Source organism: Lissotriton vulgaris, unplaced genomic scaffold (assembly GCF_964263255.1).
Source record: "Lissotriton vulgaris unplaced genomic scaffold, aLisVul1.2 SCAFFOLD_2750, whole genome shotgun sequence".
NCBI classification, from domain to species: domain Eukaryota; kingdom Metazoa; phylum Chordata; class Amphibia; order Caudata; family Salamandridae; genus Lissotriton; species Lissotriton vulgaris.
In genome coordinates, this window is record NW_028245180.1 from 304241 (window position 1) to 321989 (window position 17749).

The 17749-nt window shown below is 41.8% G+C and overlaps 1 protein-coding gene across 1 annotated transcript in view; it reads left to right on the forward strand.

Annotated features, from left to right (window-relative positions):
* The window catches only part of LOC147666505 (cytochrome P450 2D6-like), a 307017-nt gene extending 301830 nt beyond the window's left edge, over positions 1-5187 (forward strand). The window contains exon 10 of the mRNA XM_086949032.1: positions 4757-5187. Within this exon, the coding sequence (XP_086805158.1) occupies positions 4757-4935 (179 nt within the window). The 3' untranslated portion in view covers positions 4936-5187. The remainder of the gene's footprint in view (positions 1-4756) is intronic.
* Positions 5188-17749: the final 12562 nt, after the last annotated feature.

Consider the following 17749-nt stretch of genomic DNA (forward strand, 5'->3'; position numbering starts at 1 on the left):
TAAAAGAACTTCGTTTAGCAAATAACGTACATTTAGAACAATGAGCTGAGCCTCGGATTTTCTGCAACATATTTTATGCATAGTTCTAGTATGCTCATTACAGATTTGGCGCTGTATTCGAGGTCTGAGAACAGCACTAAACAATAAGAGTATAATTTTAACACAGGTAGCTAAGCCACACAAACACTGCGCCAAATATTTAGACATAGTTTTAGGAAGCCAGCTACACATTTTGCAAGGACTGTAGTGCCAAGTAAGCGGGCCGACACGTTCTCAAACCCATTGTGCGCTATACAGGCAAAATCCAGCGCTTACGTGGGATCGTGTAATATCTACAAAACAGTATTATATGAATTGTTGACTGGTCCGAGATCCCATCACAGGGACATTTCATTAAATTGTGTGACCAGTCTTGCTGCTTTGGATATGTGACTAGGTGGTAAAATGTATTAAATCTAAACCTAGTCAGTAAATATTTGTCATAAGTACTTAAATAAAAAGTTAAATATGGCTGGATCCCCAGGGTAGTCTGAAGTGTTAAGATAACAACATTTGAGGGTTTGCTTATTTCCTGTGTCAATCGTAGTTCCCTGAGATGAGTGAGGCAAAGTTTTTTCAAATCTTTCCTAGAAATATCCATCAATGCAGGTGGATCCCAGAAATATACAATACGATCCAGATCACCTCGGAAGATTTTACATACTGGAGCCATGGAATATTGTGCCAGTTAGCTAAGGCCAGGCAGTCTGTTAAGAGTGAGCGGGTTAAGTGGCACTGTGTTTCGGTCCAAACACGGCGCCACAAAAGGATCGGCTGAACCCTGATGTTATCGGTCAGATAATCGATTCCCAGCTCAATGTGGCAACCGTACGTAGGGGCGCTTTGAGGTACAGCCAGCAGATATTTTATAAACCCATTCTCAACTGTTTTAAGGGCTTCAACTGGTGCGTACCCCCAGACCCCTGCACTGTAGGTCGCTACGCTATGGCATTTAGCATAATAGATTTTTAGTAATTCCGCTGCAGCGGGCTTAGCCAATTTCCTTGAAAAGGAAACTAGGGCTGAGGTTGCTCTCTGAAAGAGCAATTTTTTACTGACTAAACCTTGCTTCCAGCTTAGCTTATCATCCACTAGGATTCCCAGGTATGGATATTCCCAGGTTCGTTCCAACCTGACGTTATCAATAACTATTGGTTTGGTTTTCTTCGCCCTAGGCCCAATATGTATTAGAAAAGTTTTGTTTTTATTTACTTCTAAACCCAGGGATGACATAAATTCACAGTACTTATTTAATTGTATTTAATTGTAGTTTGAGTTGGTTGAGTGTTCTTGCTAATATGACAGAATCATCTGCATATAATAATGCAGGAATAGGGCGATGCTTAATAGTTGGAAGGTCCTGACTCCCTTCAAGCATGGCCGCTTCTAGGCCATTTGTATACAGATTAAATAAGAAGGGAGCCAGGACACAGCCCTGTCTAACCCCCCTATTGACGGCGAAAGATGGTGATAATTCTCCATTCACTCCATATCTGACGCTGGCAGAGGCGTTAGAATAGAGTTCTTGGAGAAAGTTGATGAGAGGGGGGTCGACCCCTAGCTTGCCGAGTATAGACCACAGCTTTGAATGGATGACACAATCGAAAGCTGCGCTAAGGTCGACGTACACTAGATATAAGTTGGCCCCCTTAACTCCTACATACTTGCCAATCAGGAAGGCTAAATTTAAAACCTGCTCCACAGTGCCAAGGCCCTCCTGGAAGCCGTATTGCAGGTCGGTCATGATGTTATTCGTGGTTGCCCAATCTTGGAGACGCTCCAGGATTAACCGACCCGCAACTTTGCCCAAGAAATCCAGGAGGGAGATCGGCCTGTAGCAGGCTGGGTTGTTACGCTCGCCTTTCATAAAGATAGGAAGGAGAATTGAGGTGGACCAGGAGTCTATTAGACTTTTTTTTTTTGGTAAGTCTAGTTTCTCCAAGGTTGGGCCCTACTTTTTTTCTTCATGCATACACTGTACTTTAGCACATACCTTTCCCAATAGATAGAGTTCTTCTCCCACTAGTCTAGCATTGGGCACGGATGGAGCAAACTTGAGTAGTAAATAGTGTGTGCCTGGCCTCAGGATCAAAACATATCCTTCTGTACTTCTTTGTGTAGCTGCATCTGCGTGGAAAATTCCATTGTGGGCGTGAGTTTGTTGGTTCTGAATCGTACATAATATATCACCATATTTGCTGATGTCAGTCCCCTCTGCACCAATCCTTAGAGAGTGGGTAGACTGGGCTTGGCTTGTGTGTATCTGAATACATTTATTGGTTTGTATTCTCTACTGTCTGACCGACTCTTCATTTGCATGGAAGCCAGAGAGGTGGTCGTGAGTGACCCGGGGGACCCTAATCGGGTTACTTCCATCAACTCTTCAAATTGCATGTACCAAGTCAAGAGCAGTGCATAAATCCTGGTGGTAAACACAAAAAACAGTGTGATTTGGGTGATGTTAACCCATTCCCACGATAACAGTGGCATGATATGTGCCAAGATCCATAGCAAACTTCCAACAAGGCCATGAGCAGTACTCGATTTAAGCAGGAGGTTGCCGGTGGAACCCACCAGCACTCATTTTTAGTGATCAGCACTTGTGTGAGATATTGACTGTAACCAAGAAAAAGAAAAACACGGAAATGGGAAAGAAGGAGAACGAGAAGGACATTAACAAGCAGAAAGGGATAAAGTAGGGACCAGCAAGTATGACATAAAGGAGCTGCAGTGTCTGGTAGTGGGTTAAAGAGGCATGAGGCGGATTCATCACTTCACTGCCTTGGTATTTTATTTGGCACCACTGGAGCAGAGCTTTGGGCACTGGTACTGTAGTGTAGTTCCTATTTTCCCAATAGGCTCTGCGCATTGGAATAACATAAACAGCAGTGTAGATGTAGGACTGAGGTCAACTAGGTCTCTACTGACTATGTTAAACTTAATTTAGGTTTGCGCCAGCTAGCTCAGAGGTCACTGGAAACTTTCTTGAATGAATAGGGAGGGACAACCTCCCCTGGCTCAGACAAGAAGGGATTCAGTTTCTGACAACCGCATACACATGACAACTTTGCTCCCTCAGAATAAGAGTGTATCTCTAGAGTCGTGTGAAAACAATAGACGGCTATTTCACTCAGTCAGCAGTGCATACTTAGTTTCACCAGAGTGCAGAGAAATAGAGAGACAGGAGATTTCAATAAAAAGGTGTTATTTATTGAGCAGTCTTCTTTCTCATGCAAGAGAAGTGAATTGCCACAATTGCAATACTTAAAGTAAAGTAAAGTGCGTACAGTAAAAATAGTATTATGAAATAATACTGTAAAAGCATTGATATGGTTTCTTAGCCATATGATACTTAAAATGGATAAAATATATACATACATAAATGCATTGACTAACATACTCAACTGGTGCTTCTAACTAAGCCTACCCTGGTGTACCTGACCTAAGCCTAATACATGGGAAGGGATGAGTAAGTAGCAGTTTAAGTTAAGTTAGTTAAGATTATTTTGCCAAGAATCTGCATCAAGAATTCTCTTCAGAGTTTAGTGAGCTCCGTACCTTGGTAATAGAATGTGGGAGGTCTGGTATCTCTTTCCTCAGGACTCGATATTCCAGCAACCCGCAAGGGTGGGCTGTAAACACCGGAGCTGGATTTTCTCAGCTGGAGAAAAAGACAGCGTCTCTCTCAGTGCGTCAAACAGGAGGGGCGGCTTCCGTGGGCACTCGCATCAGCTGGGCTCTCGGGGAAGTAGATGGCCGCTCTGCTCCAAACCACTGTGTGTTTGCTTAAGGCAACTGTTGGTATTTTATACCTGGAAGGTGCCGGGTTTGACGTAAGGTTGGACATAAGACGTCACTAAGAATAACAGTTCTTTCTGGACTTCAGGAGTTCTTGTTCAAATCAAAACAAAAGCAGGGGGGTTTTCCCGGGCTACTGGAGGCTTGGTTTGTTTAAAGAACGCATTGTGCTTTCTAGGAGTCGATGGAAGTAGCCGTGCTGTGCTTTGGATTGCATGGGCTATTACTGAATATGAATCTGATTCTTATGCCTGTGTAAGGATATTATTGATTATAACCTCACAATGGCATACATCGGGAATATAGAATTAGGGTTCTAGATATGAACACGACAGTACTTATTCTTTTACAAATTTTGCACTGGCCCTGAGGCACAATTTACAAAGACAGTAATGGCACTCTGCACATTACTGCCTCTTACACACCACAAAGAAGTCCTAAATACAGTCAGTGCACTTTACTCATTAAACAAGTGTCTTTTTCCCTATAGTCATTGAGACAGTTCATTGTACCCTGATGTAGAAACATATTTGAATATTCTTCTGGGGTGTTGCTGCTTGAGGGGAGGATTAGGAATTAAGCCTCTACCCTACTAGCCACCCCAGCAATGATGACAACAACACCCCCATGGCAGAAACATGTGTTTTGCCTGTTGGTGGAAGCATTTTATATGTAAGTGAAGTTGTTATTTCCTACAAGCTCTTCTTATTGGAATATCTTTTTCTTGCATCATTTGGACACCAGTGATACTTTTCTGATAAAGTTAGTAATGAAGTTGTAATATGATTCTTTGTTTATACCATATCATAAAATGTTTCAGTATTCCGTTGTTCATCATTGTTTCAATTAGGATAAACAAGAGGAAGGTTGGTTGCTCTTTTTAAAAGGTATTTGTTTTTTATCTCTTCTTTACCTCCAGGGCGCCGTGTTTGTTTGGGAGAGCAGATGGCCAAGATGAATCTCTTTCTTTTCTTCACCGCCATTTTTCAAAAGTTCACTTTCCATACCCCAGAGGATCAGCCAAGGCCAAGTGAAAAGGCCACTGGTGGAACCATAAGAGCCCCCCTACCTTACCAAATCTGTGTTGAACTGAGATGAAGGAAGATCACCATCTCTGGCAAAGTATTGCACCAGGATGACACCTGAAATAGTTGTGCAAAAATGCCTGACATTTTTTAATTTTACATTGTTTGATAATGCAACTTAGCTTTTTTTCCTTTTTAGAGTTAAAACCATAATGTATGGATGTATAAACAGGCTAAATCACAATATTTCAAATGTAGAGTAAGCAAATGCAGATGCTCTGAAAATATGAGTGCTAAGTCTATATATTAAAAAAACCGCAGCCTACTTTGTGACTTGTCAACTACATTTTAAAGATTACAAATTGCTAACACTGTTAGACAAAGTGAACCTATTTGTTTGTCTTTGTGTTATATTTATTAATCTCAATTCAACTTAAGGGCCTGATATAGAGTTTGATGGACAAAGTAGTCCATCGCAAATGAGACGGAGTACCTTGCCAGTCTAAACTTCAATTTTCCTGCTTCCTCAAGAATGGAGTAGACTATAAGCTTTTTGTCAATGGAGCCACTGTTGACTCTTTCTTCAGAAAGCTTCCTCCAAAAGAGTAGGGGCCGTTGGAGGAAGGAAATCTTGCTGCTCACCCTTCTATGGGTGGATGGTGTAATGTCTTTTTTGTCATTTGCTTTTAGGACAAACCTGGTAGTAAGGGACAGAAAAAAGCAACAATGACCCCCCACAACTCAGGGAAAAATTGTCCAGAGTGTCGGGGTTATTTGTTTTTTCTTATTCAAAAACAGACTACTATGGGAGCTTGTTTTAAAAAAACAAAATGTTTTTAAAAGTTTGGTGGATGGTGGTTAAAAAACGACGGTGGCTTTCCACCAAACATTTATTTCTCTTTAAAGGAACCTCTGTGACAGTAGTTCCGTTTGATTTACAGAGATTACCTCTTTTTGGACATCTCAAAATATGACAGACTGTAGTCTATTATGGTGCCAGAGGTAATGTGCTCCTTCAGCCTGACGGACAGAGCACTGCCCATCAAACTTAAAACCAGGACCTATGTTTGTTGTAAAATCATTGTTATATAATCATACAGCCTAATACACTGTCCAGACGTGACATTTACCAGAGTTTAAAACACAGGTTACAGATAGTAACTAAAAATAGACCACAACGGCAAGTAGAAAGCATACGGAGCCATAAGTCTTTCTGTATGACTTTTAAGTAATATGCCTGAACTTTGAAGATAAAGGATATTTTGTCCACTAGCAACAAATTTGCTATGGTAGTTATCCATGTGTCAATGTGTGGATTCACCATGGATTCCCAGCTCTTTGTGGCTCAGGGTTACTATGGTGTACGGTGTAATGTGCTGCATTAAAAATCAGAACCGTTGCAGCTGCACATGTAAAAAAAAATATTTTGCATCATATTTGCTACGCAATGCTGTGCAATGACATGCAAATGCATACAAATTCACTGCCAGTAATCCAAGCGGCAGGAAATGAAAATTCACACAGGAGGAGGTGGCAATATTAATCATAGAGGTAACAAGAATGGAGAATTGTTTTTTTCACTTCTAAGGTCTCTCAACCCAAGAAGGCTGCATTGTGGACAGGTATCCTTTGCATGATTAATATAGTGGTACCAACAACCAATACAATGGAAGAGGGTCAAAGGGGTGACATGACTACGAACGCAGAACCAAGGAAATGTTACCTCAGAACCATTTTATGCCTTGGTGAAAGGGAGTGTATTGGAGACCATACACAAAGCACACCCATTGAGGAGCAAGTATTGACAGGGATTGATATGGAGCAGTTTGATGGACTTGAATACCCAGACACCTTTGACCTTGTTGACGTCACAGCTAATGATAAGCACACCTTCTAACCAAGACAGATAGTGTATTCCAATACCGTACCGATAATGCCATGAGTGAATAATATTCATAATAATGTACATGTTTACTTCTGCTTAACATTCTAATATTTAAACTATCACCAATCCCCTTATAGGGGCACATACAGAAGGTGAAGACATGCAGCACGAAATCATAGCAGAGGCCACACAAGAGTGTCCATTCATATGCGCTCTGCCTCTGCTACAGGGCTTGTTGCCATAGGAGAGGTGTGGCTGCAGACCAAGATCAGACCCCATGGGGGGGGGGGGGGGGGGGGGGGGGGGGCATGTAAAAGTTTTCCTAGTAGCACTTTAGTGACACAATTTGCAGTTCAGAAATTCAATGCCTCCCATCTTCTACTACTTGTCCAACTTTTGATTGCTTTCTAGAACAAGCATTTGCAATGCAATAGGTCTCGTAATTTCAAGATTTTGAGCTATTGGCATTGTAAATGACAATGCTGTTTTTATGTGTTTAAAAAACCTGCAATAATAAAAGGCATTGTCATTTACAATACCAATAGATCAAAGTTTCTAAAATGCTAGACCGATTGCAAATGCTTGTTGTTTACAAGCCCATGCTGCGCTTTCACATGAATAGTGGCCACGCCCCTTTCTTTAGACGATCCATGTCTAAAGAAAGGTCCACCACCGCTATTAAAGTGAAAGTGCAGTATGCAATGCTTTTACCAAAAAAGCATTTGTTTGTCAAGTTGACAAACAAATGCTTTTTTTTGTAAAAGTGTGCAGTGAAAGTCTGCATGCTGAATGCACTGCATGTTGCAGGAAAGCATGTAGTGCCCTCAGTAGGAGAAATGCATAAAAGAAAATAGGGCTTACAGACATACCATGTAAGAACCAAAGTAAAAGGGCTACTCTTGTAACCTCATGGGAGGTAACAAATGAAGACAAGGCAGTACTAAGGAGCAACTAATAGGCCTATAAACAAATCAGAAGCCAGTATTTACGAAGGACAATGACACAAGCAAATGACAAATATGGATGGAGAGTGGGCAGGTTTTCAAATCCCTACTCCAATACAGCATGCCTCACAGAGCAGCGAGGTGCATGCCCAGGCTCGACCTAAAAACAAGTTTTGGCACTGCCAATAAGTCAGGATTTACTGTGCTCCACCATGCACTCTCACAGGCATCTCACTTACTTAAGTACCACCTGAGCAGTGTCTTTTATCTCTGATGTATTGGGAGTAGGAGCAAAAATCAAGAAAGCATCTGTATTCTGTGGTGTGATGAAGTGCATAAGAAGAAGAACAAAGCATGTAGGAGGGCACTTTCGGTTGAAGGACAAGTACCAACAAGTACTTTGTGCGCCACACAAACTGCCTTAAACAAGATACATTTATTCACTCGTAGGCTTAGTGGAAGTCGAGCTAGGGTTTAACTGACACACACTGAGTTAAAGTAAGTAACAGATATGGGAGTTGCATTTTGCACAACGTGAAGGTGACAAATATTGGGGCAGATTTACAAGCCCTTTACTATCCTTTTACGCTGCTGTTCCATTACTTTTGTGACACAGTGATGACATAAACAATGCAGCCAATTTACAACGTGACACATCTAAGGAGATGTGTCACGTTGTAAAGCCCTGTGTCACATTATACCTGCGTCATGTATAATGTATGCAGGGTGGGCGTTCCCACGCAGGAAAGCCTCATTAAAGTAACGCAGTGATATCTACAAGATTTCACTGCTCCAATTAGGAAGCCACTGCATCAAACCCTTACGCCTGCTTGAAGCAGGCATAAGGAGTGACGCAGTAGAATAAGTATAGGCCTTAACATGCATTGCTGGAGGTGCGTCGTGCTTGCAACACGACTCCAGCAATTTGTGACTTTTGGGCCTACAGATGTGTCACACTTTCTTATGCATCTGTCAATCCTTGCGTCATGTTACGCCGTGATGTAAATCCACCGTATCCATGGTGGTGCAAGGGTATCGCAGGCTGGCGCAGGGAAACTGACGCATCTCTACAGATGCATCAGTTTCTTGTAAATCTGCCACATAATATTTAGGTACGCCAACAAGACAGTATACCTGTAATCCAGGATCGATGCCTGAATCGGCAACCTTCTCTCTTCAACTCAGAGGCAATAACAATTGTTTATTAAGCACATTAAAGCGAGTAACGTGTATCCACGCTCTTGTTGAAATTAGGACAGAAGGTAAAATGTGCTCCGACAGTAACACAACTATTTTTCGGTCATAGTAGAAGGGGCTGAGGGGCACATAGCCAGTAACTTACAAATGGAGGTCCAAATTTAAGGATGATGCCCTAAAATGGGCACCTCCATTTTATCAACAATGAACTTCACAAGATTATTTTTCAACAAGCATGCAAGTGAAACGGCATTCCCGAAGTTTAGGAGGAACTACAGTTACTGGTTCTTTGTTGTATCAGAGTATAGCAGTATCTGAAATATAATACCAGCAGTGTACTTAAAAGTAAACGTGGTAGTTGTGACATTTTTATTCTTATGCTGTTTTATTTCTTTGTTATTACTATTTTTGTTCATATCTCATAATGTTTCTTTCAACAACACGTTATGTTTATATGAAGGTATTTGATTAATGATAATTTGTTTCAATTTGAAAAAATTTAATAAAAAAGTGAGATACAAAAATAACCAACTGAAAGGGGTCAGATAAATGTTAAAGAACAACATATAGCTAAATTTGGCACCAGGGCTAGGGGAAAAGTGGTGGTGTGCTTCATTCTTGTAAATACGAGGCATCCCTGCGTTTGGAAACTGCTGGAGTGGGACATCAGCTCAATGCTGCACTCCAACAGTTTCCTTGTAAATATGCCCCTTAGTGTTCAACCCTGTTTAACCTAGGGCTATGGTATAATAGAATGTTCTTTCCTATTGCAGTTGTCATGAAGTTCACAATCTAACACTCTTGCATTTGTCAAGAGTCCACAATACTAACACCCTTCCTAATGCATGTGGCACTAGAAATGAGTTTCCAATGTAAAACCTGACTGGCAGGGTATTGAGGCAGAGTAGAGAGTTTACAATGTAAAACCTCCTGACTGTCAAGGTATTGAGGCAGAGAGGTGTTGTGTGGTAGAAACTCAGGGCCTCATTTACAAGGCCCTTGAGCCGACTTTTTTGGATGCACCAGCGGCTCAGTGTGCCTGCCCATATTTAGAATGCCACATAAAGTTAACCTGCGTTACTGTTCGTGGCCTTGTAAATAGGGGCCTCTTTCTTGCACTAATGTGTGTGAAAGGGGATTTCCATGGGTGTTGGTGTGGGTGGTCCCATGCAACATCCATGGAACCCGACACCTTCCCAGATTTACAAAGTGTATGAAACTTGGGAATGCGTCAGAATTCTATGCCTCCCCAGGCGTGGGAGTGGCGCAATGAGGAGAAATATGTTTGTGCCTCATTTACTATATTTTGATGCATAACAGTGCAACAAGTCTTCCTGCTGCACTGTCCTGCATCAGAGTAAAAGGGCATCTTGTAGATACAGCGCATTCCTGTCCTTCTTCCCTGCTCTGGTGCACAAACAGTAGCCGTGCGACAATGCAGACATTCTTGTGTCATATTGCAAGGGTGCCTGTGTTGCGAGGATGATTGTTTTTGTGCAGGAAGAAAGGGTTACAATGTTCCTCTAATTATACCAAAACCATTCCCATAATGCTTGTTTGCAGTCCAGGGAGGACCTGGCTTGGTAGTTCAGGCTGGACTGTTCCCATGAGGATCAGGGCCAAGACTGATTTGATTATGGTTGGGTCTAAACTAGTGTGGCATGGTAGGCAAAAGAACATTGCATTTAACCCAGATAACTTGTCTGAGGTGAATGTATGATTTAGTCTGCATTCCGCCCATCATCTGGTTGCGTAGCACAAGTCATGTGTGTATTAGAGGGCTCCTTGGGGACTTCCACCGCATAGTGATTGTTCTGATAGGCAATATGAATGCAAGGTCTAAGAATCGCAATTGGACATTCTTGTTATCCATTCAGCCAGTGGAACATGTATTATCTGGCTGCACAAGTGTGTGCTCTGTGTTGCCCACATGTCTGAAGTTTGGTTGCTTATTGCATAACTGTGAGCAACCCTTAGTGAGCATTCGTCCAACTGGCTGACCCCAGCACACTTTACTGAACTCTGCCTTTGTGCCTGTATCCTGAGGGACAACTGTTGTTAGCTGCAGAGGTGCAATCCAGTGGTGGCTGGTGAAGTTTGAAAGTGGAGGGGCATAAATACCTATCCTAGCATGACTTCCCTCAATTTCGCCAGCTAAATGCTGTGAAAATGAATTATATGTATTACAGGCTGCTTAGAAGCTGTGTTTATGCAAGATAAAATCGCCTATCATAGGATGTAAAAATCACAAGCCATACACAACAGAGACAAACAAAAATGTCTAGGCTCTATGCTCTTTCTCAAAATATCACAGGCCCAGAGAGAATACATCTGGCCAGAGATCAGACAGCGGATGTGGTAATATAATTCAACCTTTAGTAATATATATGATAAATTGCCTCTACAGATATTATGAAATCGCCATAGCAATGCCCTCTGATACTAATGATTAAAATCAGATCCAATTTTATTTTTGATCTAGGGGCTATGCGGTGATAATGTCAACACTTCTGGTGCCAACTAAAACTTAACAGAGAGGCCAAGAAGCTTAAAAGAGCACACTGTGGGATAGTTTCATTTACATTAATGTGCTGATCAGGTAAATCATTGGGTTGACCCCCTCCTGCAATTGTTTTTGTGACCTGTATATTGCATTTTAATTCTGGCAAGGAAGTCTCACCACTGTGTTAATCCATACAATGGATGCCTTTGCAGTTTACAAAATATTTCATTGCAAGGGACAATGCATAAGGATCACATGTGTAAGCCTTAAGGTTTCCATGAACAAGACATGAACAAGACATACAGGAACCTGGAGCAAATTAGGCCTAGTGGTCGAATGTGTAAAGCACTATATCATTTTCACAATGCAATGAACTTTGTTGTGTGAGGTATATAAAAACGTATTAATTTTTTAGAAAATCCCATTGTCTATCATCACTGCCAGAAAGTCATTCTGGGTATCTGTGTGCAGACCTTCCATCATTTTTTTCTATGTGGGCTGAATACTGTAGAGCAACACATATTTATAAAGGAAATATTCTTTTGCTTTTCTAAGTGTCCGACAACTGCTATAAATAATAAAATCAGACCTGTCACTTCAGTGGCAAGATGGTAAAAGGCCTGTCAAAAGCCCCTCACTAAAACACTACGCACAGAAAACTTCCTCACCAGTTAGAAGCAAATATTTTCCTTTAACAACATTATTGAAAAGGTTAAAAGAAAAGCATTTTGTGATCTTCTTCCAACACCTAACAGTTCAAAAGGCCTAGCACTTGTATTGTTCACATTTGCATGCCTGCATCTCACTGTAACGTTCACATATTTAAACAAACTTTCACTCAACCCATTCCATACCCAGAAAACGTATGGCTCCGACAACATGTGGGATGCAACCAAATCCATAGAAGTCAACCTTCACATTTGCTAAATCCTCATGTCTGGGGAACTTGATGCAGCTGTCAATGTGTTTCATCATTGCTGATAGCATGTCTTGTAGTACACCACTGAACATTGGTTGTGACAAACCACCAGATATAACCACAGTGTATTGAAAGGAACCTGTGACCAGAAAATGCAATACTGCCATAAGTTTCACAATAGATGGGATACATGTGGGATTTGTGTTTTGAGGAAGGAGATCAGGCTTCAACTGATGACATCAATCCTGTATTGTTTGCCTATTTAAACAAACACTATTGATGACATCCCTTTCTTACATGGTCTGCAGGTCTGAAAATGTGCGATACACTGGAGGCTGTCATCTCCTTCCTCTCCCAGGGTACCCATGTATGGAGTGAAAACAATTTTGAACATTGATCACATTGTCCAGAGTACCACAATTTAGAGTAAGCCAAAAGAAATATGACAAAGCATAACTGGTTCAGAAAGCATTACTCATAGTTTACATAATAATTGTATACTGTACAAACATCCACCTATAATCTCTATTGTGGTTTTCACGTGTCTTTAACAGAAATGTATATATCATACATACAAAAATATATATTGAACACCCTATTATTGTAAATTGGGAATTGTTTGCCCAAAATGTTGTCAGGGATGGTGTACAGTGTAACATACAGTTTATTCACAGCAATCCACTACACTGATACTTGTGTACACGAAAATATAGGGCAATTGAGTTAAACATCTGTATACATGTTACAACTCATTTAACAGTCACCAATACTATAGTTCCAACTGATAAGATGGTGGATGCCTGACCACGCATATAGGACTTTTGAAACCTACCACTGATGGTGGAAGTCGACTTGTGTTGCATGCGCACATCTATGCATGTATACATTTCATGGTATCCATCATATATTTGCTAATCAGATAATGGTAAATGTGCAAAGAACTGTATAGGCTTTACAGCATGAGCAGTGTATGTATACTGTAAAACGCAGTTGAGAATTATGTTAGTTTTATGTACAGTCCCCCATATTACTCAGCCCAAATCAGAGCTCACAAAAGGTGTGTTTTTCTCGCTCGCGCTCGCCAACTTGACGTTGGTGAACGCAAGTGAGAAAAAAGAATCCGCTTTGCTGCACAAAGCAGAGTTTTACAGAACTCAAGCGAACTCAGCATAACACGGAGTTCGGAAACTCCGCAAACTCCGTGAGCAGAGTTCACCGCCCAGGGTTAGTCAACGCCCATCAGAAGCAAGCAATTTGGAGATCCATTGCCCATTAGGTGTGGACCCTGAAGGGCTATCATCAGTGCAGCATCCATTGCCAAAAGAAATGGGAGGACCTAAAGCAATGGACTCGGAAGATAACTAAGGTCCAGGGCTGTCCTCCCAACTCATATGGGGCGCGCACCCTGACCCCCCTATTGGCCAGCATACTGGCAGTGGCCTTCCCGGAGCTTTAGGGGTAGTTGAAGGCCCAACAGCAGCTACAAGGGGGTGAGTCCTGGCCAGAGTCATACATGTTACATTGCCAACTTTGAGCCTTATTCACAAAGGAAAAGTTTATGAATTTGAGAATTCACAAAGGGCATTTATGAGTACTATCTTTATGTTTGCACTTGAGCCGGATCTCTGCCCCGAGAGTGAACATAAAGATACTACTCGTAAGTGCCCTGTTTGATTTCCCAAAGTCATAAACTTTAGACCAAACTTCTTAGTTTACCTTTGTGAATCGTGCCAGTACTCGTAAATGCTCTTTGTGAATTCCCAAAGTCGTAAACGTAAACATTTGGTCTAAGCTTAGACCAAACTTCTAAGTTTACCTTTGTGAATCAGGCCCCTAGTACAGTGGCAGCTGGCAACTATGCCAAGTGGAGGATCGGGCAAACGGATGGTGGGTGAGTGGGTACATAAAAGTAATGCAGTTTTAAAATAAAGCAAATAAAACATTACTTCCCGTGCTTGCTGCATCCTCCTTGCTCCGGACCTCGTCTCCTTTTGTGAAATCCAGGGCCACAGCCAACTCCCTTAACTAATCCTGGCTGCTGTCTTGCTGTTAACTAGCATGAGAGCAGCACTAGAATTAGAGGAATTTGGCCTATATTAGCGCTCACAAGAGCACTAGAGGCTTTCACTTTCTCTAACCCATATGTTTCAATGCAGCAGGGTTAGAGAGGTTTAAAGTGTGCATATGTGATTGGCTGTTGCAATACATGCACACAGGGCAATACTTCCCCTCGGTAAGCAGGGAATATACAGTCTCATGAGATAGCAAACATCACTGGTGCCATCAGTATTAGGGCCTACATGTTGGCATGTGTACCTTTCTCTAGTGTAGTATTATTTGCACCACTGTTTCATACATGATATCTGTGTCTTTTTTAGGTTGGTGCCTGATTCCATCACAAATGTGTGTTGGACAATCCGTATTTGAATATAGTTATTTGTGATGGTTATACCGTTCATGTGTTACCACAGACAGGGGTGTGTAGACATTAGTGGGAAGGTCACACATACCCTATGCCTCTACTCAATGTCATTAGTCAGGTCCAGTTGATGAAAGCAATGTCATATAGTGAATTTCCAAGCCATTGAGGTAAGAGTATTCAGTTATCTGAATTGCTCTTGTTGATTAGTCCAGGTACATTCCTGACTGGTGACATGCATCAGGCAGTGTCATGCAGAAATGTAGGGATCATGTGTGATTGTCTACACTCAGTAATAAAATGGGATTTGTGTTTGTGAAACAAAATAGGTACTGTGATGTGCCTTCCAATTAGGACACTGGTTGAAACTATCTCTTCATAGAACTGAGATTCCCTGGGCCTCAACAACCTTCAATGGTCTATTGGATTTTAGGTATGCAGTGTAAGAACGGTGTTCTCACAAATACCAATAAGGACTAGGGATATCCCTCGGCCTGGATGATTTACTTATGCTGTGGATAGTTTAAACAAATCTTCCAGCTATTTGGGCCAGACAGTGGACAAATGATGACGTTTCCATTAGGAAGTGTCACCAGTGTGGAATGAGCATTTCTATGTCGCCTTCTACCTGCTACTGTACCTATTGCTGCAACATAGCTGTATTAGTTGACCCTCACTTCAGCATGATGTGGTATTAGGTATATGACCTTTTGCTGATTGCAGGGCCATGTGTGGAACCTGTAGGAAAGAATTTGTCATTGCCATCCTAGTTGATGACATCAGGTAACTAAGGCATACTACAAGAGCTAAACTATACAAGGTGATCAAGCACCCAACTAGATAATTGAGGATAGTGCTCAAACAACTAACTCATGCTAATTGAGTTGTCTTTGATTATAACTTCACTATGAGCAACTGTTTTACAGGTTCATGTAGCATGCATGCATGTGCTCATGTTAATGTTGAAGCCGCTGAAGTGGGACCTTGTAGTTGGAGTCTTCTGTACACTTTCCTAATGTTCTGTGATCAAAGCTGATGATTAAGTGTGTTCTGGCACATGCAATTAAGCTATTTTAAAACGTCATTTCAGCATCATCCCAGGCAAGAGGTGGAGACAGGGCCAACACCGTTGGGGAATCAGCTGGCCATAGTGGCTCCGGTTGTGACAAAGCAGATACCCAGGGAGCCAGTGCCCAGAGGTGAGGGTAAATGCCACGGAGGACACAGACTCAATGTCATCATCTTATTTATTTATTTATTTTTATTTCAAAGGTTTTATATAGCGATACTGGACCCCAGGAGTATCAGAGCGCTTTACAGACAGATAAACATCATGAAGCAAAAAAAAATAAAACAAAATTTACAACGTGAATAACAACTCGCATGGGAAACTGTCTTTCAGTTAGACGAGGGAATTGAGGAAAGAGAGTAATTAGTTATGAATGAGGGAGAAGGGGACGGATGAAAGATAGGGGAGAGAGGGGGTAGAGGGAGAGGGGGAGAAAAGGAAAGTGAGAGAGAAGGGGTGGGTTGAGGAGAATAAAAACAGAGGACTACATCATTATAGAGATGTTAGGTACCCCAATATTTGTTGAGAAGAAGCACCTTGAGTCTTTTTTGAAGCGAGGGAAGGATGGGTTGCAGTGAAGATCTTTGGGGAGAGAGTTCCAGATCATAGGGGCATTACCAGAGAAAGCACATGATTGTGTCTTTTTACATTTGAGTCTCGGGGGGATGAGGACAAGGGCATTGTTGCTTCTCAAGGACCTGGAGCAACCAGCTTTTTGTAGTTTGTCCGAGAGGTAAGAGGGGGTGTTTTGGTGAAGGGCTTTGTGAGTAATACAAGCCATCTTGAAGGTCGATCTACCTTCGATTGGGAGCCAGTTAAGGTTTTTGAGGATAGGAGAAATGTAATCAAATTGTTTTACAATCAGAGATATAGTCTGGCGGCCAGGTTTGAGGACAGATTTAATTTTGGGCAAGGTGGACGTTTGGGGTGCCTACAAGGGTGGCATTGCCATAGTCAATTCTGGAAAGTACAAGAGACTGGACAACAATTTTAAAGTCATCCGCTGGAATGAAAGGTTTGATTTTTTTTAGGTGGAGAAGGGAGAAGAGAGCACCTTCCTGCAGCATTTTTAATGTGAGGGATGAGATTAAGATTCTTATTAATGCTGATGCCCAAGGATTTGACAGAGTTAGAGGTGGAGAGGGTGCAGTTGAGTGCTTTTTATATCATTGATCCCAGAGTTGAATAGGCAGGGAACTATTTTTTGGGAGTGAAAAGGACGATTTCAGTTTTTTGGGGGATTCCAGTTTGGGATGATTAAGATGGAACCAGGCTTGGACTTTGTTCAAGGTATCATTGAGGAGAAGAATGTCCATGGGTGGGATTTGATCTTGTAATAAAGTTGAGTGTCGTCAGCATAGAGGGTGGTAATTGATATTAGCTTGTTTGAGAATAAGGGTGAGTGGTTTCCATGAATAGATTAAAAAGGGTAGGGGAAAGGATAGAGCCTTGTGGGACCCCAAGTGAGGACAGGTTGTGGTTTGGAGAGGCAGTGACTGAGTTTAATTTGTTGGGATCTGTTTTTGGAGATAAGAGGTGAACAATTGGTGAACAATGCCCTCAAGCCCAAATTGGTCTTTGAGAGTATTAAGAAGGGTAGGATGGTGGACAGTATCAAACGCAGCAGAGAGGTCAAGGAGGATAAGGAGGGAGGATTTGCCTTTGTCAAGAGAGCGATGGATATCATCTGTGATACTGAGCATGGCGGTTTCCGTGCCTGCATCCTTTTCTGAATACCGGATTGGAAAACGTATTAGGAGATTGATTGAAATGATATGTTTGTCCTAACTGGGAAAGTACACATTTTTCAAGGGCTTTGGAGAGGAAGGGGAAGATTAGAGATAGGGCGTAGATTGTTTCAAGTCAATAGGGTCAGCGGTGGGGTTTTTTGAGGATGGGGGAGATTTGACCTAGTTTGAAAGGGATGCTGGGGACACAGCCAGTGGCCAAG